Here is a 26,436-nt window from a genome sequence, read left to right on the forward strand (position 1 = left end):
TATATCAAAGAGTTTTTTAAAAAAAAGCTACAGTAAAATCTCATAAATTGAGCATCCATGAAAATATCAATTTTATAAATAAAATTTTTATTAATGATAATTTTCTAAAATTTTTTATAAGTTAAAAAAAATTACTATTAATTATTAAATTAAAAAATTATTATTACAAAAAAGTAAAAAAAAAATTATTTTTTGAAAAAATTTTTTTTTTTTAATTTTTTTTCTTTCCATTTTTTTTTAAATTTTTTTTACCTTTATATTTATGATATTTTAAATAAATAATTTTAATAATGAATAACTATAAATTTAAAAAAATTTTTTTTTTTGATAAAAATTTGTAAAGAAATTGAGGTATATTCAAGTTAATTTAAAATAAAAAATTGAAAAAAAATATAAAAATTTCTAACTATTTTAAAAAATTTTAAACAGTAAAAATAAGATTGCTCTTTAAAGCATTAATTATTTCTCCATTTAACGAGAATTCGAATGTCACTTTGCTCGTTCATCATCATCATCTCTCCTGTTCTATTAGCACAAATGACTGCCAAATGACGCACGACAAATATTTATACAATTTGTTTGATTAAAGGATTAAATTTTGCTAATAAGTTTTTTTTTTGAATTCAAACAAGTCTACACGAAAAACGACAGAAAAGCCTTCCAGACATAATAAAAGAAGCTAATAAAACGAGATGTAATTTCTCTAAACTCCCACAAGCCACTGACAAACAACACCCGACTTTTTCTAATGAAACTCATTTCTGAGGTTCGTCTGTGTTTTGTTTGTTCTCCTCGTCGTTTCAAGTCGACTTTGGAAAAAAAAACTCACACAAAAACACGAAGCACTTTGAAGTAGAACTTTTTTAATATTACGTTCAGAACAATTTTTAATTAAAAATTATTTGATATGGTTTTTGTGTGTGTGTGTTCTGCTGTGTGATTGACAAACAAAAGTCTCCTTAATGTTCATTTATTTTAATACACCTCCGAGAAATCCAACCGAGAGAGAGAGAAAAAAATGGAAAATAGTGACAAATACTTTCCTTGATGACTTTTCTCAGTCACACATGTTGACTACTAATGTACCTCCCCGAAATAAAAAAAAAGTTCTTGGGACATTAAATATATTACATTTTTATGTCTTCCAGTCTGTCGTGTGTGTAGGATGAAGCACGTTTCACACACACACAAAAAAGTGTTACAAAGTGAAAACTTTACAAATTTAAGTTGTATCAAATCGAAATTCTTTTGTTGTCAACTAAAAAATTTCTGTCCTTTTTTTCTCATTTATTTTCTTTTCTCACAGCTCCTCGTGTTACTTGTCCATTCCATAAATGTAGAATTTTTTTTCTTTTTTTTGAAACATCTTGAGGTGCTGACCAACTAACCAACACATAAACATGAAAAAAAATAACAACATGTTTTTTGACGGAATTTTTCCTTCGCTTTTTTTTAGAATTTTTATATTGCTTTTGCTCTACAAAATTTGTTGCTGAAAGGTAATCTCGAAAAGTATTCGTTTCAGAGCATATGTTTCATGGAGAAAAATGTTAGTTATGACGTGCCCGATGTCATAGGCGAAAAAAAAATTATTAAAAAAATTATTTAAAAAAAATATTTAAAAAAATAAAAAAAAAAACATTTTCGAAGTTTTCCTCAGACTTGTTTCATCGTTTATACTTTATAGGATTTGTTTTTTTTTATTTTTTTTTTATTATAAAAATTATTTTTGAAGTTGAAAACTCCAAAAATGTTTTTTTTTAATTTTTTTTAAATATATTTTTTTTTATATTTTTTTTTTAAATATTTTTTTTTTCAATTTTTTCCTCATCTTCAGTATTTATAGGCAAACATCAAATTGGTTAAGACTTTAAAATAAAATAAAATAAAAAAAAGTTTAAGATAAAAAAATGATGATGATGATGATGAACAAAAAAATTGTTACCCTCTGCTGCGCCTCGTTCGTCTTTTTTTCTTGTGACTTGCACAATATTTATTGTAATGTTATAAAAAAATGACCTTTTTAAATTAGGTACAAGAGTATCGTTATTATTATATTTTTTTCAAAAAAAATGTGGATGAAGGAGAAGAAGAAGGAAAAAATTTGCGGTCTCAGTTGCTGGGACAATTTCCACTTTTTTGTGCTTTATTGTCCTTTTTTGCGTGTTTTTGCTTCCTTCCTGCTCGCTTATTAAGTACATTTTTATAAGTTGTGATTTTTTTCGTGGCCTGAAGTTTCGCATCGTTTGAATCGTCAAAGAGAGAGAAAGTTCGAGTGACTTCCGAGAAGGTAATGTCAATGTTGAGAAATTACGAGAAATTCTGCTGTAAATTAGGTAAGAAATTTATTTTTTTTTCCTTGAAGCTTTTCATGGAAATTTGTGTGAAAATCGATTTGAAGCCTTACATTTCTCTCAAAGGAAAATTTCCATTTTAATTTTTTTTTCCTCAAACGACCTAAAAAACAGTCAATTTACGAGCTTTTTAACACAGAAACACTCTTCGGCGCACATCTAATGAACCGACGTTGCCCTCTCGACTTGAAATGAACACTCGTAAACAACTTCCGGAGAACATGTACATGTCCAACCAATATAAAATCGAAGGGCACACATGCTGTTAACTAACACATTTTAACTCGAAGCAATAACTTTTTTAAGTCTCATAGTGCGGCTTGTTTATTATCCCTCGCCATACCACAAAATCAGATGGTAAATGCGACTGATCTAAAAAGGGCGATAAACACACAAACACTGTCTCTACTTACCTTTCGTTTTTTTTCTTCATTTTTTTTCGTTCAGCTAAAAAACGCCTCACATGAAAAAAAAACGAAAGGAAAAGTTGTGTTGAGCCCATAGGCTTATAAAATCTTATTTACGATCCCCCTTTTTTCTCTTCGAAGGTATTCGAAAGTATGTGCCGTCGTGTCTTTTATGATATTCCTTTGAACTCAAGTACTTACGTGTGAATCGTCGAAGATCCTATTATTGTTATTGTTTGCATTTACATGCCGGAAAACCGCTGTAAGAACAAAAATTTGCGAAATTTGTGAATTCTAATGTACTTTTAAAACCTTTTTATTTTTTCTTCTTCCTTATAAATATCTCCGAGACTTGAAATGTGTGAAAAATTATTCAAATCTGTAAAAGTTTTTTCCCCTTTTGTTTTTTTGTGACAATTTCTTCGTGAAATCTGAAAAACAAAAATAATATAAAAAAAATTATTTAAAAAATATTAAAAAAAAATTAAAAAAAAAATATTAAAAAATTAAAAAAAATATTAAAAAAATTTAAAAAAAATATTAAAAAATTAAAAAAATATTTAAAAAAATATTTAAAAAATTTAAAAAAAATATTTTAAAAAAATATATAAAAAATAAAAAAAAATTCGCGAATAACATCATGCAAGTCATAATTAACATTTTTCTCCATGAAACATATGCTTGCAGACATATAGTTTTCTCACACATTAATCGCATTCATATTTTTGAATGAAAATACAATAAAAAAAATTTAAAAATAGAACATTACTTACCCGATCCAAAAAAAAGCCTTCGTACCATGTCTCTAAAAAATTTTCCAATAATTTTTATTTTCATTTTTTTTAATATTATCATTTATTATTATTTTTTTATTTTATAATACTATCATAATAATTTAGTTTCCTTACTTATTAAATAATTCGTACATTTTTTTATTTATTTAATATTGTAAATTTTATTATTATCATCATTTATTTTTATTTTATTTTTGTCTTGTTACAATTTTTTATATTACTTTTTTTGTGTTATTTTCGTTCATATCAAAAAACTGTTCAGGGACTATATGTACATCATTCTTTATTATTTGATTATTATTAAAAACATCCATTTTTGCTGTTGTAGGGACTCGAACATGTTTCGCTCAAAATATTTCAATCAAATTTTTTTGTTGCTTTTATTGGATTAATTTTTTGTTTATTTTTATCGTCTCTCTCTATTATTTTTTTTGAAAGGATTGTTTATTATTTTATTATTAAATTAGTTATTTTAATCTATATATATATTTTTTTACACAATTTTCATATTTTTTTACACTTTGTTAATTATTATTTTGTTTTTAATTTTTTTTATAGTAAAAACGTAAAACAGCATGATGTTTAAAAACAATGTAAATATTTAACTTTTCATATATATTTTTTTAAACATTTTTTTTTAATAGTAGTAATATTAACAGTTTTTAATGATTTTATTGTTTTTTGGATATTGTTTCTATATATTTTTTTATATATCTAAAAGTTTAAGCTGTTTAAAATTTTTTTTTAGGGAAAATTAATAAAAATTGAAAATATTTTGAGCAAATTTTGAGCTTTTTAAAAGAAATGTCAAATAAACGTCAATTCAAAAATGTCCGTTAAAAAAATTTGTAAATTAATTTTTTTTTTCTATAGTTTAGTGAAAAGACCTTAGTTTGTAGAGTATAGGTTATTAAAGGTTAAGTTAATCATTTTTAACAGTAAAACACTTTTTTTAAAAGCACATTTTGTACAAATAATAACGCCATTATGCATGTTAAAAAGTGAAACGTTGCATTGTATCTATTTTTTATCATATTTCTAACATTATCATTATTAATATTTTTAGTGAAGGAAACTATACTCGGGATATAATGCACAAAATGTATGAGAGTTGACGACGAGGATGATGTAGCTGCTGTTGTTTTGTCTGGATGCTGCATTGCTGCTGGCTTTTCACCTGATGATGAATGGATTTTGTTTCATTATTAAGAGTAAGTGAGAAAAAAAATCGTTAGTCTCGTTAAAAAAAATTTTTTTTCACAGTTTTTAAGCGAAATCTATTCAATTTGGAGTGAAAACGAGTTTCCATCTGTGTCACAACTAATCCAATATTTTTGCACGAAAATCAACTACTGTGTCAATTAAAACAGTTTTCAATTTAGGTTCCCAATTAAAATTTATTTTCCTCCGAATACGTCGAAATTGCTCAAAGTACGAAGGTAACATATGTGTGAAATTCGAATCTAATTAAAATAATTGTATTATCCAATTATTTAATTGTGCTGTCGACGTCATCTCACGTTTAATGTGCTCGAAACTCAGTAAACAAACAAACAACATTATCCGTAAACAAAAACATAGAAAATTTCCCCGAAAGAGGTCAAAAAACCATCGACGAGTCGCACGAGACATCAATTCATTAAAAAGCAATAAATTGATCCGGTCTGTCGTTGAGTCGTTGGCATCTCTGTGAGACGGTAAGTAAGTGTTGTCATCATCAATTCATTAAGGAGGCCCGTACCGTGTTTATTTATTGATTCAATAAAATAATTGCAAATATGCAAGGAGAGCGTCGGCGACACAGATAAAAAGCCATAAAGCCAAACACACACACATCTCTAATAATAAATAAACTTAAACCCTTATATTTATCACTTTAGTAAATCCTGATTTCTCCCATACTCACGTTAGAATTTCTCTATTTTATTATTGTTAAATAATTTGTATTTATATTGAACGCATTTACGCGTAAATAATCCCCTCGACACTAAAGCTGTTTAATTAATTTAATATTGTGTGTTAGAATGCGCGTTCGAAGGTAGGTGTCGATGAAATTCGATACACAATTTTGATATGTCAAGTAATTTTTGGGTGAAAAAATTTTGTAATTTGGGTCAAATGTTTAATTTGTAGAACAATGTTTGGTAATTTTTCAATTTACGAAAGCATTTTAAGTCATTTAAAAGGATTTTAAAGGATATTCAGCGAATTTGTATTCAGCGAATTTGTATTCAGCAAATTTATATTCAGCGAATTTATATTCAGCGAATTTATATTCAGCGAATTTGTATTCAGCAAATTTTATTTCAAGAAATTTTTGTTAAGCAAATATTTTTTCAGAAAATTTCTTCTTGACAGATATCTGTTCAGCTATATTCATTCATAAAATTTATATGAAGCTTTTAATTCAGCAATTTTTTTTATCTATTTTCATTCAGCAAATTTCATTTCAAAAAAAATCTGTTAAGTAAATATTTTTTTAGAAAATCTTTTCTTGACAAATATTTATTAAGCTTATTCAGCAAATTTATGTTAAGCGAGTTTTTATTCAGCAAATTTTTATTAAAATATTTTTTAATTCAGCAAATTCAAATTTTATGAAATTTTTAAACAAAATCTAACATTTTTTTTTTGCATAACCCTTCATTGAATTGATCGATGCTCGTCACACATTTCGCGTTATTCACTACTGACACAAATCTGCACTCTCCCCAAACATAATCAGCACTCTACGAGCCAATTAATTATTATTGTTATAAATAACCACAGAAACTAATAATGTTGCTCATGAATTTCTATCTATCTTCCTGTACCGTCACAGAGCATAGATTATGACACACAGAAAAAAAATCGTTATTTACCTTTGAGCACATGAACATAAATACTGGCTTGTCGTGCATTTGCTGGAGCACACGTGTAATTACCGCCGTGTCTTGCTGTTGCATTCCGCACCGTCAACACGCTTGATGAGAACTTTGTATTTGCTACTGTTATGCCATCATCTACGTCATAGTTGACCATGCGATCTTCATGATACCTGCGAAAAGAAAGGAGAAATCATCAGAAAAGGTGTTGAACCGAAGAAATTTCATTTATTAATTAATTAATTAATTATGGAATGTAATTATTTATGGTATTTATTAATTTTGGCTCCCCTTCTATTTCTTCTATCCAATTTCACAGGACACTTTCTCAAAGTCTGAAACGACAACTTTTATCGAATAATTAAATGCGGGCAACCACATCATGTCATGTAGGAAAGTTGCTCTCAGGTACCCTTTTAATGAATGTTCTTCGTGTCTCTTCTGAGAAAAATGGATGTCTGTGTAAGATGCTTACGAGTCAGGCAAAATGCCAATTATATTAATTTACAGAGTGAGAGAAAATTTCATTTATACTACCTCTGAAGAAATGTAGAAACGTAGGAGGAAGGATTTGGAATGATAAAGTTTTGAGTTATGTGTTTTCTAAAAATGGCCAGTAGCTAAATCTGTTCATTTCAATTCAACGAAAATCCCTTGAGAAACTCGTAAGTTGAGCGTTTTTTCTTTATTTTTTATAGAATATGTGAAATTCAGCAAATTTCTATTCAGCAAATTTTGATTCAGAAAATTTCAAAAGGTATTCAGCAACTTAAAAAAAGAGTTTTTCAAAATTCGAATTTTTCAAAATTACAGCAAATTTCTAACAAAAGAATATTGTTTTTTCAGTGAAATATTTTTTCTATTCAGCGAATTTTTATTCAGCAAATTTCAAAATGTATTCAGCAACTTAAAAAAAGTAAATTTTTCAAAATGAACAGACAAAATTTAATTTTGGAGCATGTTTATTTAGGAGAAATGTTCCTTGAACCACATATTTGGTCAATTTGTTCGTGTTTCAGATTAGTTTCAAACACGTTAGCACTAATTAAGATACGATTCTATCTGATCATGGTCAACGAACTGTTTTTGCTCCGATGCTCCATATAATTTTTTTCACATTTTATCTTAATTGGTTGACTGAAAATAATTGAGACACCGACAAAAAAGGGACACAAAAAATACTTTTCAATTTCGAAAAAGGGGTCGTGCGCTTTTGTAGTTATCATCAAAAGAAACTCGCGGGGTAATTATTATAATAATTAATAATAAAGTGAAAAAAAAAATTATTAAGCAAACACTTGATAACGGCACCACACCCTTTGTCGTTGTTATTGTAAAAGGCGAAAAAATGCAAATAAACTTACCAAAACACATACAACGGACTCTCCGTAGCTCTTTTTAATTTACATTCTAAACGCAATGTTGACCCTTCATTAATATGTAAATCAGGTGCTTCAATTATTTCAGCTACGGCCTCTGAAAGAACGAAAAAAAAAAGAAAATGTTAAAATATTATCATCAGTTTTTTTTTATTCGAACATTATTTTATTATTATCAAGAACGATGCGGGACAGCGAACAGCGTGTGTGTGGTTGTAATAAATTTTCATGTTCGTATGATGAGGTTGATGAAAAGAATGCTTTGTTGTTGCGATATTAAAAAAATAAAATAAAATTATGTTTTTATGGTATTTTTTTTTATTGAATAAAATATTCAATAACGAGCCAACGAAACCGATGACGAGACAGTTTTTGGTTGAAAATGTGACGAAATATGAGCAAAATGACCTTCAAGGGGATCGATGGCTTTAAAATGAATTTTGTAAATAAATTTTTGAAGAAAATTTAACCGAAAATTTAATTTTAAAACCGAAGGAACAAGTCATGCACAAAAATCTTCTTAATCAGAGAGAAAGTTGTTTAATCATCAATCACAAACCGCATCCAATTTTCATCATTATATTCGAACCCAGATTTCGATCTCGCTCCAATCAGTTTGCCGTTCAATTTAATATATGAAAATTTCCGGTTCATTCACTCTTTCTATTAATTTCCAAATTTGATTCGACTTCGATCATCATCGTCCCTTGGCATAAAACAAGATATGGTAATGGGTAAAAGCAAACAATTTTCGGTCATCTAATAACTTTTCTCTTCGAAATTTTCAGGATGATGTCTCGGAATTGACAAAGGGCAATTTTGCTTGATTTGATCACGTCGCCATTACGAGTCAAAGGAAAAATTCAATTTCATTTGCCAAACAATTCTCTTCCCTTTTGACAACACACGACGAGAGAAGACTTCAATCTTTTGCATGACTGATCAATGCACCATCAATAAATGGGGAAAAAAGTCGTTCCATCTAAAAATTTTTGCATATTGCTTCATATTATGGATAAATTTTATTACTATCAATGCATATTATATCATGTTACATGCTGAACGTGTCGTCGTCGTCTCATCTCGAGAAATGATGAACAATGTAGCGCTCGGATGTTGTAATAATAATTTCATATAGCACAAATTTTTCCATTTGTGACGAGCAGCACACAAAAAAAAAGATGAAGAAGAATACATGGCGAACAACGAAGGTAATCTAGTCTTTGCTCCTCTCAGAGTCTCATATCAATTTTATGGAATAAATTTTATGATCATCTTTATTATTATTATTATTTGCAATTTCATGTACAATTTTACTCTTGCTACTGTCGTCATCGCTTGTTTGTCAAAAAAAAAAGAGGAAACGTTAGAAAATGTTGTAAACGATGCCATGCCAGCGAAACAAGGAACAACGACAATGCAGTTTGTGTCGCATGTTTTTGCAATGCGGAGAGGCAAGATGAAACCACGGAGTGTAATAATGGGGAGCTTTAGAGGAAGATTAGCTATAATTAACAATAGAAAGGCAAACAATGGATGTCGTTAAAATATGAGCAAGGCGGTTGTTATTGGTTGATTATGCAAGAATGCCGTAAGACGATAAAATTGCACAAGAATTTAATTCAGCAGACCTTGAAACTCACAAAAGATGAATAGCTTTGGATTATGAGATGTTTTAAGTGATTGTCAGAGGAGATTTTGACGTTTTAATGGATATTCAGCTACTTTTCTTGTCTTGTATTTGGTAAGTATTCAGCAAAAATTCAGCAAATTTCAATTCAGCGAATTTCAATTCAGCGAATTTCAATTCAGCGAATTTCAATTCAGCGAATTTTAATTCAGCGAATTTTAATTCAGCGAATTTTAATTCAGCGAATTTCAATTCAGTGAATTTCAATTCAGCGAATTTCAATTCAGCGAATTTCAATTCAGCAGAATTAATTTGGTGCAAACAAATTTTAATTAAACTAAATTTTCATTCTTTTCGCCTAAATATTAATTTTTGTTCATATTCGATTGACTTTCGACAAGTTTTGAACAATTCAAACCTAAAATTGAACTAAAATATCAAATTTTATTCAGCAACAGATCAAAAATCAATAAAATTCAATTTAAATCTAATTCAGTACCAATTTAAGTTTCATTTACGTCATAAAATCGACCGTTTATCTCCTCTTAAAGAGAAAAACAAAACATTCTCAAATAAATCCTCTTCACTTCTTACTCACACGAGACGTCATAGACACAAAACAAACAATAAAAACATTTAAATTGAAAAATAGCCTTAAACGAAATGAAAATCCTCCGAAATAGTTTTTGCAGCCTATCTCATGTAAGACAAGCAAACACAAAGATCCAATCTCGATTTGTGTATTTTTAGATCATATTTTTGTTCGTCTCCTATCCTTTTTTATGTGTGTGTGTGTGTGCGAAGTAAAAACACACAAATACGACCACTATTCACCTAATATTTGCCATCAACTTTATTTTCTATATCTGTTAGAACATAAATAATATCAGGAGTAATAAAATTTCCTGCATCTTCTTTCTCGACTTTTATTCCACAGAGTGAGTAACTGTAGTCGTCGTCGATTCGACACAAAGAGACACTTTTATGAAGGTTATGGTATCCGGTTAACACATGTTGTCGTTGTTATCATCACACAAATGTGTTTGTGTCTCATATCAGGCATCCTGTCATAACATCGTTCGTTTTTTTTTTTGCTTCCTTGCCTCACATTTCAATATGTTTGTTAGCGAAGTCGAAGAGAGAGAAAAAGGGATAAATGGGAAAATTTGTTCTTCGTTGCTGATATGCATGTTGATGGTAATAAATGACATATTCTCTCTAATATGAAAAAATGTCGTGTTTCTGAGTATGGAAGGATGATTGAATGAAAAGGTTTCAATATCTTGTGTAGAGCAAAGTTGTTGGATGACAGACAAACAAGAGTCGGAACAAGCCAATAATGTTCTTGTTGCCTTATGGATTGACAAAGAGTGAATTTGACCTTGATATTCAGCGAATTTCTATTCAGCACGTATTCAGCAAATTCAAAATTTTCATTTAAAAGGAAATTTTGAAAGATTTTCAGCAACTTTTAATTTACAGTATTCAGCAAAGATTGAATTTAACGTTGATATTCAGCGAATTTATATTCAGCACGTATTCAGCAAGTAAAAAATTTTCATTGAAAAATATAAAATTCTGTTTAAAGAAATTTTGACGGACATTCAGCAACTTTAAATTTACAGTATTCAGCAAATTTCAATTCAGCAAATTTATATTCAGCAAATTTCAAAATTAAAACTCAGCAAAGCAATTTCAAGCAAAACTTAAACTTACCAACTATTCGCAGCTCGATAAATATCGATTGCGGCGGATGCGATGAAATTTGGCACTCGTACAGACCTTCGTCGTCTTCGCGTGCGTTCTTTATCCGCAACGCCCAATTCCCCAAATGGCGCGTATGTTCAACGAAGAAGCGATCATCACTACTATACGTTGACAAGCCGACAGTCAGCAGCGTTTTATCCTTTTTCCGAAACCAGGATATCTGAAAGAAAGAAAGAGCAGAGAAATTCCTCTTAAGAACACAGAGTACTTGCTTTGATTAAAAAATAAAAATTTTCAGACAGAAAAAGGTTTCAATGATAAAGCTATCATGCAAAAAAAAGGAAAGGCACAAAAAATTTAATTTAATCAACATAATTGACATTGTTTACTTTTCTTTCTACTTAGTTTCTCTCGAAGCTGATGGCATGCATGTATGAGGATTTCCATTTGATTTGACTCCGTTATTTATTTAGATACAATTTAGAGACAATTTAACTAAAGTGCAATTTCATGCAATTTAATGTTATTAAATGGACTGTCCAGAGATGTCTTTTATTGACTACCTTGGTAAGTTAGAGTTTCAAATTTTTTTTTTGAATTATTAAAAAAATGTTTTTCTTTTAGGAATCTCAAAAGGAAACAAAAATCAATTAAACAAATAATTAATCCAAACCAAGCATTAAAAATTCGCATTTTCTTGTCACTCTACTGATCAAACTCATCATTGTCTTTGAGCATTTCATTCCTTCTAAAACTTATCTCCCTTATTTAGTTTTGCTCAAACTTACAAAAACCCACACATAATTTTCTAATGTAGAAAACAACAATCATCTACCGTTCGTCTTCGGCAAATTCAAAATAATTTTCACAAAACCGACACAGAAAATGAGCAAATTCGTTGAGTAGCAGCAAAACGAACGACATAACCCTGTATTATTATGTCATCATCATTATCATCTCTCGACTCGGGAGTCGAGTCTCAGTTTCGAGTATTCTTCTGCATTTTGCCGAGAACGACACTTAGACAATCAAGAGAAATTAGAATCAAGACAATCAACATTTTGTGCACGAAGCAACAACAACATTCAAATTTATTTCATTTTCTGCATTAAAGCCATGTCAATTTTCCCTTTTTCTGTTCATTTCTACGAACGAACGAACGAACAAAGACATGTTTCACGAGGATGTGTATTTATATATTTTAAATGCAGAAAATATTGTCTTTTTTGTGTATTCCGCAATGCTGTTTTATGTGTTGAACCTGCTTGCGAGTTGCACGAGTTATGCAACATGACTCTCTCTCGTTCTGTGCGTGTGCGGACCAAAATTGTACACACCGGAGTGACAAACACACACACACAATAAAATGCAATATAATAGAAACAAAACAATTTTCATCTAAGTTAATTAAAATTTATTTGAACATTTTCGTTCTTGTTCGTTTTCATATTCATTCGCTTGACAACGCAGAGAAAGTTTATTTCCAAATGAATAAGACTTTGAGACGATAAAGTCTCTCCAGCCCGCCCGCACGATGACGACATAAAATACTTTAAATAAAATAAAATAAAAACGAAGAACATGAAACAGCAACTCATGAATATCTGATACGATTTGCTAAAAACTTTTTAGCATTTTGTTCCGGACTCGTTCATTCGTTAGCCATTCGCAGTTTCTTTTTTATCATCACGACTGCAGAAGTTGTCAGAAGAAGCGCTGTTAAATTTTTTTTTTCGTTCTAATATAAAAATTACAACAAACGGTTAACTTTAGTTGCTTTCATTCCGAGCAATTTCTGGTAGGTACATTCGTCGGTTATACAATATGAGAAAAAAAAACCAAAGCAAGGCAAGGAACATGGTTAGATACACACAAATAATAGTCATTTTAGTGAAATTTATGGGAGAATTATTTTTGCGCCATATACTTTTTGTACACAGAAGGATAGATCGTGTGTGTGTGGGTAAGTTGAGCTCTGCTGCTGTTGTTATTATTGTTATGCAATTACACCACATTCGACATGGATTTTAGGGAGAACAAGAAAATTATTTTTTTTTAATTTTATGAATTTTTCAAGAATTGCAATTTTAAATAATTTTTTCATAATTTCAATGATCTTAAACGTTTTGAAAATTTTTTTAAGATTTTAATTTTTTTTTTAATTTTCCCATATAAAATCTTTAAAATAAAAAAAATAATTTTTAAATAATTAATTTAAAAAATATTAAATTAAAACGAATTTAAATTATTTTATTTTTTTTTTCAATTAATAAATTATTTTTTTTGAGCTTGCCCTTATGAAATTTAAAAAAAAAGTTTTTATAAAAATTTAACTTTTTTGAAACGATTTTTTTTTATTTTTTAAATTTTAAAAAATTTTTTAAAATTATAATAATTAATCAAAATTTACAGAATTTTTGAATTTATAAAAATTAAATTAAATTTTTTTATTTTATTTTTTTTATTTTATTTTAATTTATATGAGCAAAATAAATGTTAATAAAATAAATAAAAAAATTGCAAAACTTTTATATCATTGAAATTATAAAAAACATTGGAAAATTGAAATTTTGAAAAAATCATGATAATTAAAAAAAAAAGAAGTTTCCTGTTTTTTTTTTTGAATTTTTGCTCAAAAAAAAAATTAATTTGAACGAAAAGTTCACTCTACAAAAACATTCCATTTTCGCTCATTATTTTGCTTATATCGCGTCACCCACTCGCTTACATTGTATTCCATATTCCAGATTCAACAGCATTGTGTGTTTCGTGCCATAAGCTGAGAGCTTAGCTTTGTCACAGCTATCGGCAAGCAAACGAACGAGCATCGACGACGACGAAGGACGAAAAAAATGTAAAGCGGCAAATAAAATTTTCATTCCTCGAATGAAATGGAACAACAAATGCATTATTATATCGAAATAATAATAGAAACGAGCAGTTGTTGCAGAAAAAAAATAAACAAACATGAGATAAAAGACCGTCTTGGCTTTTTTTGCACACGCCACAAATACAAAGTCAAACCCTTAAATATAAATAATACAAAAGGAAAATTCGAGGAAAACTAACACATATTTGAAATAATAATGGGACAATAACGATGATAATGTTATAATAATAAGAGAAAAGTGTTTCAGACTTGCCTCTGTGTGTTCGACGAAGAGTGGATCAAGATCGAATCGCAATGAAAGGAAAACAAGAAACGAACAGAACGAAGAGAGACATGGAGATTACATTGTTATTGTGGCATGATGCATTGTTACAGGTCAACCTTTTGTGGCTGAATTGAATTGCAAGAATTTTATCGGTTTGCTTTTCTTTTAAAATAACTTACAACAAAAAAAAAGTTAAACCAAGAACGTGACATTTTCTCGGTTTGATAAGGTTTTGAAATTGCTTTGAGCAAATTTTGCAGTAATTTTTTTTATTCAAGATTTAAGACTTTTTTTTATTGTATTTGAGCTTATTTTATTTTTTTTATAAAATAATTTTTTTTAATACAAAAGTTTTATTTTAAAAAATTAATAAAAATTAAAAAAAAAATTAATTAATTAATTTAAAAATATTTTTAAAAAATATTAAATAATTAAATTTTTGCTTTTAAAAAAATTATAAAAAAAAAATTAAATAATAAAAATTTTGCTTTTGAAAAAATTATAAAAAAAATAATAAAAAAAAATATTATGAAAAAAATTAAATAATTAAAAATTATCAAAAATTAAATATATTAAAAAAATAAAATAAAGTATTAAAAAAAATATTCAAAAGATATTTCGCCTTAAAAATATTGAAAAATTAAATTTTAATAATTTAACAAATTAATCAAAAAAAAAAATAAAATAAAAAATAAATAAATAAAAATAAAAAATAAATAAATAAAATAAATAAAATAAATAAAGTCTTAAATCTTGAATAAAAAAAATAAAAATTTCATTTAAAGCAGTTTTCCTTCAAATTTCACAATTCAACCACTCAAAAACTTTAAAATACTTTAAAACTGTTTGTTAAAATGTTTCATATTTAAAATAATCCCTTATATTTTCTCATTTCCAACGCAAATTTTTCTCCCGGAGAAAATCTCTTTCTCATATTCTCGCTGCTTCGGAGCTAAACTCGTTGCTGCGCTATTTTCGGATAAAAACAAGAATAAAATTAATCCGCTTAAATAATATTAACATTGAATATTAACGAAAATCTGAGTGTGGGATCAACTTAATGTAAATAGTGTTCCATTTTGATGAACGAGAAAGCAAACAAAACAACCTTGGGAAAGGACACAAACAAACAGAGGTGAACGCAATTAAGAAACACACGAAAAAAAAGCATGAAAAATTTAACGGAGGCGGAGAAATTATGGTAATAACAATAATATTAATAATAAAATTGTGATATAATAATAATTTTAATATTGTCTGGGAAATGAGCAACATGGGAGAAAGTTGTTGTTTACCTACTGTGCTTCGTTCGTGAGCGAAACGAGAGACGAGACGACGATTTAATTTCATTTTCTGAGAGTTTTATGGATGTAAATAAGCAGCAGAACGACACGCAACAACGAAGGGATTAAAAATTTTAATAATAATCGACATCTTAAAGCATGACAAATCCCGTTGTTGCTTGTTCGTCATTTCGTCAACGTGCGAAAACACGAAGCAAGGCACGATGCGACAATTAACGGGCTTGTCAAAGAAGAAAAAAGTACGCCAGACGGAAATATTAGGAGGATTATCGCGTGAAAATGGATCTTAATGAGAATTTTTTTAATTGGAATGAGTTTTAAGAAAGATTTTCAAGTCAAAAATCTTAAAAAATATTATTTTTAGACATGAAAATTTCAATTTTAAGACATTTTGAAATTAAAATTGTTTCTTTGAAGACAAATTTTCAATTTTAAACATTTTTATGGCGAAAAATTGTCAAAAATTACTGAAAAAAAAAATAAAAATAAAAAAAAAATATAAAACAATTTTTCCAAAAAACATTTTTATGGCGAAAAAAAAACTTTTTTTTGGGTGATAAATTTTGTCCAAAATTTTAAAAAATTCCATAAATTAATTCGAAGAATCAAAAGTCATCAAATTCTTTAAAGAAACTTTAAAGTAAATTTGATTTGCACGAAAGCAACTAAAAATTTTCCATTGACGCAATGTGAACTTTTTGACACCAACTGACTAATCACCGTTTTTTCCGTACTTTTGTTAAATATTTTGTTGCTTGTTTCAAAGTCGTCATCGTAATCAACGATCTTCCGTAGTGCGGTTTCTCTACAATGAAAAAGGAATTATGTGAAAAACGTTTTAAAAGTCAAATAAAAAAGCAACCTGCTCTTGCACGTCGCCTTTATATACAACGCTCGACTTTCTTCGCCTTCTTCTTGCCTGATGCAGAGGAAAACTTTTCAAATTTTCCAAAAAGTTTTGCTTTATTTTTGTTTTGATGTTGTTTGGAGTTCGCCTGTTGTTTTTTTTTGTTATTTCAACGGCACACAGACACTTTCTGTGATAAATTAAACACTTTTTATTTGAAGTTTCACCTCGTTTTTCGTTTTATTAACTTCAAATGACGACGAGCTGCTTGTTAGCGAAAGAACTCGCAATTCCCTTCACGATTAGCAGAAATTTTTAATAAACTCCCATTAGGACGCCTCTCTCGAAACAAACAAGCTCTCGTAATTATTTTAAACAATTTTCGAAAAATAACTCACACACACATGCATCGAGGGAAAAACTGTTTAAACAACGATAAGAATAAATTTTATTTTATTATTCGCACAAAAAAAAACTGATTTTGTCTCCCTGTCGACTCGCAACACATAATTTTTACTTTAAACAGCAAAAAATAGCTCGTATGTAGCAAAAGTGTGAAAATTTATTCTATAAAACTTAACTTTGGTCATAAATTTCACTATAACCATATTTAATTTTTAAACTCACACATCACACACTCCACTCGAACAAAGTGCACGAATGTCAGTTTTTAGACATGTTCGGTACGTACGGCTTAGGGTGATTGCAATTTGTTGCTTTTATTTAAATTTTTTTTTCCTTTAAAAATATCCTTTAAAAATTTTTTTCATGAAATTTCAATTTTTTTAAATTTTATTTTTAACAATTAAATTTAATTAATTTAATTAAAAATAATTTTTTTATTTTAATTTTTTTTTTTAATTTTTTTAAATTTTTATTTATTTTAATTTTTTTTAAATTTTTTTTTATTTAAATTTTTTTATTTTAATTTTTTTTTATTTAAATTTTTTTTTTATTTTATTTTTTTTTTCTTTAATTTTTTTTATTTTAATATTTTTTTTTTTTTATTTTAAAAAAAAATTTATTTTATGAAATTTTATTTTAATTTTTTTTTATTTTAATTTATTTTTAATTTATAAATTTTAATTTTTTTGATTTTTTTTTATATTTTCAGATGATTTTTTTTAAAAACTTCGAATTTCTGCAAAAAAAATTTCAACCCCTAAAATACACACACGAGCCTCATACAAATGAGTTTACAACATTTTCCCGTAACATTTATCGTGGCAGAGTTTATATTTTCATAAATATATAATAAAAACTTTGTTGTTGCCGTTCATCGAGACACACACAAATACACAACAATAGACAAGAGTTGCTACGAGAACTCGGCTGCTAATGAAGTTTATTTGGTAATGTTTTTATTTGTTCGACACAGTTTTTTTTATGATTGTACTTGTTTTCTACTTTATTTATTTTTATTGTATTAAAATGTGAGGTTGTTGAAAATTTGTGCAAAAGTAAGTTAAAACATTTAGCAGGAAAAAATATTTTTTTTTTTTGTTTTTAAGGAAATTTACGTCATCGTTCGTCAATCATGCTTTGGTCGTAAAGCTAAATAAAAAACGACGAAAGAAGAAACTTTTGACTTTGAAATACAACACAGATAAAAACACGGAAAGTAATGATGATAATGATAACAATGAAAGCGTTTGCATAAATAATAAAATGCTAATTTGTCTGTAGGACACGCGCTGAAGGAAACAAAGGAAGGTGTTAAAGTCAAGTTTTTATGTGCGTTTGGAGAATGTAAATTTTTCAAAAAAAAAAAAAAATTGTTTGTACGTATTTCAGTTGGTAAGTTAAAATTTTTAATTTTTCTTGAATTTTTAATTTTTCAATTTTTTAATCCTTAAAAAAGTTGTTTCATTTTATTAATTTGTTTATTTTTTTAAATTTTATCTTTTTTAAAATACTTAAATTATTTTATTTTTTTTTTTCAATTTTTCAACATTTTTTTAAATTTTCTATTTTTTTATTTTTTATTTAATTTAATTTATTAAATTTTAAAATATTTTTTTGAATTTTAAAATATTGGAATTTTATTTTTTATTTATTTTAATTTAAAAAAAAATTAAATTTGTTAAAACTTTTTAATTTTATTTTTTCTTGAAATTTTAATTTTTTAAAACGTGTAAATTTTTTAATTTTTTTTTTTTTTTTTGTATTTTTATTTTTTCAATCAAATTGTCAAAAATTAACAGATACTTTACTCAAAAACTTATTTTAAAAAATTTCTTTTTTTCCCCAAAAAACAGGTAGCTGTCGACAACTCCGAGAGGTGTGATGATAAATATTGTGTAATAATTTGTGCGTCACGCAAAGTTAAGTCGTTCCCAAGACATGAGCGCGCTTAACAAGTTTTTTTTTGTGTGTGCTCATGCCAAAGGTCTTTGTCGTGAAAATAAATGTTTCAATTAACGATGATGGATGTACTTTATGAGTTAAGGAGACACGAAGTAATTTTTCCGTTTTTATGTCTTTAAATATGAATAACATTACACTCGGCGGAGGAGCAACAAAGGGAAGGCGCGACAACGACAAACAATTTTAAATAATAAATAGACGGAAATGTGTTACATCATAACTCCCCCGAAAATGTGTGTCTGAGCAAATCATAAGCCGAAGCATGAAACATACGAAATACTTACTTACAGTGGCGGGTGTTGACATTGTGACACTGCATGGCAAAATGGCGAAGCCGCCGCGTTGACTAACGACTCTCGTGTTGTTTTTCGTAAGAAATTGACTGTTGTTTGATCCTATCGCTAAACTATTACTACTATTGTGCTGCATTTTCATGTCTTTCGATTCTGCAAAAGAGACAAAAAAAATTAAGACATTAAAATTGCGTCGTCATCATCATTAGAGGAACAGCGAGAGGTGTCTAGACAAGTAAAAAAAATATTTAATTGTAATTAAATCAAATTTTTATACTTTTTTCCCTCTCTACAGCGCAAAACAATGGAAAATGTCTGCACGCAACTTCACAATTTACTTCAGGAAATCATTAGCTTACGAAACAACAGAAAAAAGTACCCAGCAAATATTTGCACTTTGCCACACACATTACAAAATATTTACCAACAAACGCCACGAAACAATAACAATAATGGAGAATTCCAAACTGAATTTATAATAATAGAATATGTTACATTTTAATGGTTTAATAAATGTTAGACGCGCATTACATTATCGCAGGCACACATTAAAACTGCTCTGACACGAAACAAACATGCATTTGGATAGTCTGAAGTGAATTTTCTGAATTTGTTAATTGAAGGGGACAGATAACTGACCATCGGTTATTCGTGTGTGAAAGACATGCATTCACTGTATTCGACGAAATTTGTGGCAAATTGCAATTTTCGGTTGAAAGATTTTCGATATTTGTTGAAATTGTGCAGTTACTGATGAAAATGGATTTAAATTAAAGGTAAAACATGATTTTCACTTGAAATTTTTAATTTTTTAAAAGGTAAAAGCATTTTCGGATGAATTTCAGTCGAAAAATCTCAATTAAATATTTTTTTTTATTTTTTTAAAGGCTTTAAGTAATTTGAATTTTTTTTCTTTGAACCTTGAAACTCAAAAACAAAGAAAAACTAAAAAAAAAAATTAAAATTTTAAAAGTTTTTGAAAAACATGAAAATTTTTTTCATCTTTTCAAGACAAAAAATTTGAAGCTTGATAAATTTTCAAAACTCGAAGATATTAAATTTGATGCAACAAAATTTTAGTTGCTGTCATTCGTCATGAACTTGTTCATTTTTCTCCAACTTTTGTCATTAAAACTTTCTTTTCCTTCCAACAACTCAAAGGAAAGCATCAAAAATTAATGACGAATTTTTAATCCTTGTTTAAGTTTCTTCATCCAAATCCTCTTCATCAAAGATTCAACTTCCATTCTGTTTTTTTTTTCATTTCAAATATTGAGGAAAAAGTTAATGATTCCGCAAAATGTGTCATCAATGGTCTTGCAAACTTTGCATCTTGATTTTTTTTTTAGTTTCGTCCTAATAAAAAATATATAATGATAGATAATGAGTTAGCAAGAAAAAAAAATTAAAAGAAAATAAGAGAGCAGTAAGAAAAAGTTTACCTTCTTCTTCTTCTTTTTCTAATGTTTTTAAATAACGAAACCGTAATAAGCAAGTTTTCATGCAAAAATTATGAAATTTAATCCCAATACAGTTCTTGGTTTTTTTTTTGCTCGTAATAATAATCACTCCTCATAATATTCTCATTATTTTATGGTAATTAACTGCTGTTTCACATTTTTCCTCTTCCTTCCTCCCCTTGTTGGTTACTCTTCTCGTCTCGTCGTAACTCGTCATTTCCAAACATTCTCAACCAATAATCTGCCATATCATCGTCATCATTATCATCCGTTTAAAAATCATATTTTCAGGGATGGAGTTGAAAAATTAAAAAAAAAAAAAAAAAAATATTTTAAATTAAAAATAAAAAAAATATGTTTTGAAAGATTTACCTAAAATAAAAAAAAAAAAAATTTAAAATAAAAAAAAAAATAAAATATTAAAAAAAAAAATTTTTAAAAAATTTTAAATTAAAAAAAAAATAAATTTGATAATAAACAATTTTTAAATTATTTTAAATTAAAAAAAAATTATTAAAAAAAAAAAAATAAATAAAAAAAAATTAAAAAAATAATTTTAAAATTAAATTAAAATAAAATTAAATTAAATTAAATTGAATTAAAATTAATCCAAACCAAGCAATTTTTGAAAAAGTTCAATTTGAGGCTCCGTCACTGCATCGTTAAAAGTACTCGAGCATGCAAAAAAAGTTTAAATAAATATAATTTAAATACAAAACGCATCCACAAAAGCCACATTTAATTGTATCGCACTTTCCCGTACATTATCCCGTTATTTGTCGGGCATGGCAAACAAAACCGGAAGAAATAACGAATGAATATTTTATATTAAATGTGGTTTCGTTAATGAAGCTTGTCTCGTTTTTTACGCTGGATTTTGGCAGACCACGAAAACACAATCCTCGCACCCATGCGATTTTTTAAATAAAGATTTGATTAGTGGCATGGCATGACAGAGAATAAGCATCGCTGATCCAATTACTGCCTCGTCTCTCTCTTCATTGTGCGCGAGTTTGTATGTAAATAAACAAAAAAAAAATATCAGATAAAATTCATATATCGAATTAATGTAGCCACAAAATTTTACAGTTTAAAATTCCCAAAGCTCTATTTAAATAAAATTGTTCTGAAAATGATATTGAAATTCGATATGTTTAACGGAGAGAGTTTATTTTTATGTGTGTGTGCTTCGTATAAATCCACACAAGTGTCGCTCGACGGGTAAAAAACTGGGTTGTTATCATATCTGGTTGTTTGCTCAAAATCGATACATAATATTTTATTTTTCCCATATGCATTCGAAAGTTAATCATTTATAATGGAACATAAACATTTTTCTGTGTCTGTGCTGTCTCTGTAATGAGTTTGCAAAATAACTTTTTCTACTGTTTTCTGCATTTTGTGTACAAAAGAGAATGCAGATTTGGAAATACGGAAAACTTTTCCTCCATTCATTTTATGGCGATAGGCACAAAATGTGAAGGAACTTTTCCTAACGATATGTAAATCCGGAAATTTATCTATTTGTGTTTCTTGTTGGCTTAAAAAGGGGAGTTGTTGAACGAAAAAATGAGTTATTGGAACGCCCATAAAAATTTTACTCAATAGATGGCGCTGAGGAAAAATTTTAGATTTAATATTTTTTTAAAATAAAGTTGAAAATTATTTTTAAATCAAGCTAATTAGCATTTTTGAAGCTCATTAGAATAATTAATGTTAAAAAATTTCCTTAAAAAGCCATCTAACGAATATTTTTTTAAAAGAGTTGCTTCCAATTTTGCCTTTAACCTTTAAAAATCTCATCTTTTCAATGCAAAAATGTTATTTAAAGACAGGAAATCTCTCATCTGAGAGTTGTAAAGTCCCTCGAGATAGCAAAATTCAATCTGAGTCGTTTCCTGCATCAATTTGCTTCAACAAGTCATCTCATACAGTATAACAAAACAAATCGCATTCAAATAAAAGCTTCTTATACTCATCATCAATCAGGTAAGCAATGGAAGAAACCACTTATATTCTTGCCATTCATTCTTTTCGCTCGACGCACCGAAGCAAGAAACTGAAAACTCAATCAAAAACTATAACAAGAAAATATTTTCCATAATTTTCTATTCATGTACAATATTTATTGCAATGTTCGCTCTCTCTCGGTGTCTATTCATTTCATTCATATATTTATTTACCATTGAATAAGTAATTTAAAATATCTTCTTCGTTTCTCGTTTTCTTGAATGTTCCGCAGTCGAACTATATACAACAATAATCGACACGACCGACAACATTTCTAACATCATCGTAAATATGTACGAAGTTTAATAGAATAAGTTTTAAATGCCTCAAAATTAAATATTTATTGGCCTATTTAAGGATAAATAATATCATTTCAATTATCAACTTAAATTCTTGTGGGTTGGTAATTCGATGGAAAGTTCGTTCTTTGATCTTTTGTACTTTGTTCTTTGTTGAGGTTTTAAAGAATTAGCTTTTGGTCTTTCTTCTTTTTTGTATTTTTAACTTTGAATTAATTTAAAATTTAAATAAATTATTAAAATAAATTTAATTTAATTTTTTTTTAAATAAATTTTATTTAATTATTTAAATATTTTTTTTTAATTTAAACTTTTCGAATTCCTGAATTTTCGAAATTTTTTATACATTTAAAATTAAAAAAAAATATTTTTTTAAATAAAAATAATAAATTTTGAAAATATTTAAAATTAAAGAAAAAATAAATTAAATAAAAAAAAATAAAATATTTAAATTTAAAATGCAAAAAAAATTAAAAATTAAGAATTTAAATTTGAGAAAAAATTTAAAAAAACTCTAAATTCATAAAAACTTAAAAAATTTTTAAATTTAATTTTTTCTCTTGAATTTTTAAAATTTAAAATTTTATTTGTATGAAAAAAGGTACTTTATATCAGATTTTCCTTTTGTAAATTTTCACAAAAAAATTACCATTTTCGGACAATTTTCACACAAAAAATGAAACATTCAAGCGATAAAAAATGAAGAATTACCAAAGAAGACCCTTAAAAACTGTCGAGTCCATTACTGATAAATATATTTATTATTTTTTTCGACACTTCGAGAGGTCCATAAGAGAGAGAGAAAAAAAATGTCTATGCGAAGATAAGTTTGATTTACTGCCAATATATTAATATTTTACGTACCTTTCCGTCTGTGTCGTCCTGTATTTTGTAATTGATTATCTAAAAAATATCCATCAAGTGAATTGAATACCGTCAGCATGTACATAAGGAGGAATTTTTCAAGCCACATATTTTTTTTTTATTTTTTTCACTTTTTCTTTTTTTCTCTTCTATTTTTTTTATGTAAAAATAAACGACAAAAATTTGTGGAAATTTTTTTTTCCTGTATTATCATATAAATAATTTTTTGTCGTCGTTTTTCCTTTTTCTTTTTATTCTTTTTTTTTCACTTTTTTTGACTGACTGACAATTCTTTGTTGTCGGTGAGGTTGTAATATTTATCCGTCAAAATACAACCGGAAACATGATTTTCCTCCGTTTTTTTATGACAAATTTTCTTTTCTTTTCGTTCGTTGGCTTGTTTGTCTCTAATTTACCAGTTGATAGAAGATTAGATTATGTTTAGTTCACTCGTTCGTTCGCAAGAGACATGACCTTGCGCAACGTCGTCGTTTTTAGCGAGGGAAATTTATCGCCCTCCGAGGGATACTAAATCACAATTTTCCATCAAATTTTTCTTTTCACACATTTTTCCTTTGTTGTTGTTGTTGTTTTGTTCGTTGCTGCCAACGAGGAACGTTGATGATGACTTAATCGTGTCATTTATACCTTAATCGAAAAAATATTTAAATAAATTATGATTAAAAGGGATCGCAGCTGCCGCGTTTTAATTGAAGCACATTTTTATTAAATAAATAATTTATTTATTTTATTGAATGTTTTATGTCGTCGTGTTATCGAAACGAATTCGAGCAAACAGCCGAACAATGGCAGGTCGTTTAAATTACGTGTTAATTGTTTATTAATTTGATAGTGTGTGTTATTTAATTTGGTTCAATGGCGGATTTTAAATGAACTTATTGTTGTTTTTAGGCACGCATTGATTTATGGGCGCTGATGGATGGAACAAAAATGTGGATTTGTTCGAAATTGAGAATCAGTTGAAAATAAAAATTTACATTTTCAACTGAAAATTAAATTTATTATTTTATTTTCAATAAAATAATTTGATAAATTTTTTTTAAATTAATTATTTCAACAAAAAAAATTTTAATAAAAAAATTATTTTTTTTAAATTTTCAAAATTTTTTTAATGTAAATTAATTTTAATTTTAATTAATTAATTTATTAAAATAAATAATTTTATATTCATTGTAGGTATTTAAAAATTTTTTTTTTTCGTAATTTAAAAAAAATATTAACTATTTCATTTGAATTTCTATTTAAAAAAAAACTACAAATAATACACACTTAACCTTTATAAAATTCAATTTAAAATTTTTCTCTTTCAGATAAAATCCAATCATGGAATTCTATTGAAATTCTCTAAAAATGCATTTGAGGCAACATTCATTTAAAAAATTCCTAAATATTTATTGAACTCAAATGACTCGTAATATATCAATTTTCATCGAAATTTCTCAGATTCAAGCAGATAAAAATTCTGCAAACAATTTTTTTATATTTTATAGACTTTAGTCCAATATTGCAACATTTCCCGGAAAATCATATACAAACATATCCTGCAGCTCAATTTTTTTCATGAAACATTACATTTTAATCTGTCATATTATAATTTTTTTATGCTTCCACGAATCGATTTACAAACAAAAATGTTTGTTTTTTGTCTGAATGGAGACGACTGGTTCATTAATTCGTCGAAAATTTCAAAAATATTGGCATTAAAAAGGTTGAGATGTTTTTTTAAACCGCTTTAATCCCTTTTTTGTGTCATAATTTATTCAAAAAATAACACAAAATGTAACACTTACGGGAAAATCTTTCACACGCATCGTCATTAATCCGTTAATAATAATATTTTGTGTATGTTCCAAAACTTTTTTTTTTGTTACGTTGTGTTATTATTCAATTAATTACACTTTTTAATATAATTTCTTCAAAACATTCATTTTACATCGTTATTGAATTTGACGTGAGTGCAAAAATTCACACGCATGTTGTTTTTGTTGTTGATGACGATGTGTTTTTTTATTGTGGCTCATAATTAATTTTTTATCACTTTCTATCCAAAAAAATTATTTTTTTTTATTAATACATTTTTTTTAACGCACTTGATGCGAAATTCATTCAATTATTCATGTTGTTTTTATTTTTTTGTGATTTTTTCTCAAAATTCGCGTGTTTTCCCGCAAACGTCAAAGCACTGACTGAGTTCGTCTGCATTTCGATACATTTTTAAAAACACAGGGACACTTTTGTATGACGCCGGTTCGTGAAGCGAAAGACATGCGCGAGGCACAAGGGGAAAATTTCCCCGTAAAAAACACGAAAAACTGGATGCAAATAACACACAATGATTTTAAGGATTAAATGTATTATTTTGGCATCGTTTCAAAATACACATGCACACAGACATAGAAACTGCTGCAAAAGCAAGGCACAGGCAGCAAATGCAACATAAGGCAGAAAATTGCATTTTCACTGCGAGAAGCGGACCAAGTTGCAAGAGAGAAATTCGTTCTTGACATTGACTTGAGAGAGCTTAAGATGAAAAAATAGGATAATTGGAGACCTTGAACATCAATTTACTTATAGAAATTCTAAAAAAAAAAAACATACTAATGAGATTAAAAAACTATTTTTGTTATCTCCGGATCATCAACAAAACATCGATGGATGCAAAAGTCTCTTAACAAAGAAAT

At 27.4% G+C, this 26,436-nt stretch overlaps 1 protein-coding gene across 1 annotated transcript; it reads right to left on the bottom strand.

The window, feature by feature from the left end:
* Positions 1–4,277: 4,277 nt before the first annotated feature.
* Positions 4,278–25,626, bottom strand: LOC134829176 (neural cell adhesion molecule 2-like). Its single transcript, XM_063842172.1, has 8 exons — positions 25,546–25,626; positions 23,735–24,382; positions 19,097–19,254; positions 11,145–11,355; positions 7,784–7,895; positions 6,417–6,592; positions 4,637–4,732; positions 4,278–4,282 (listed from the first exon to the last, which is right to left on the bottom strand). Exons 2-8 carry the CDS (start codon positions 23,841–23,843, stop codon positions 4,278–4,280), a joined length of 867 nt encoding a protein of 288 aa, XP_063698242.1. The 5' UTR covers positions 23,844–24,382; positions 25,546–25,626.
* Positions 25,627–26,436: the final 810 nt, after the last annotated feature.

Source organism: Culicoides brevitarsis, chromosome 2 (genome assembly GCF_036172545.1).
Source record: "Culicoides brevitarsis isolate CSIRO-B50_1 chromosome 2, AGI_CSIRO_Cbre_v1, whole genome shotgun sequence".
NCBI classification, from domain to species: domain Eukaryota; kingdom Metazoa; phylum Arthropoda; class Insecta; order Diptera; family Ceratopogonidae; genus Culicoides; species Culicoides brevitarsis.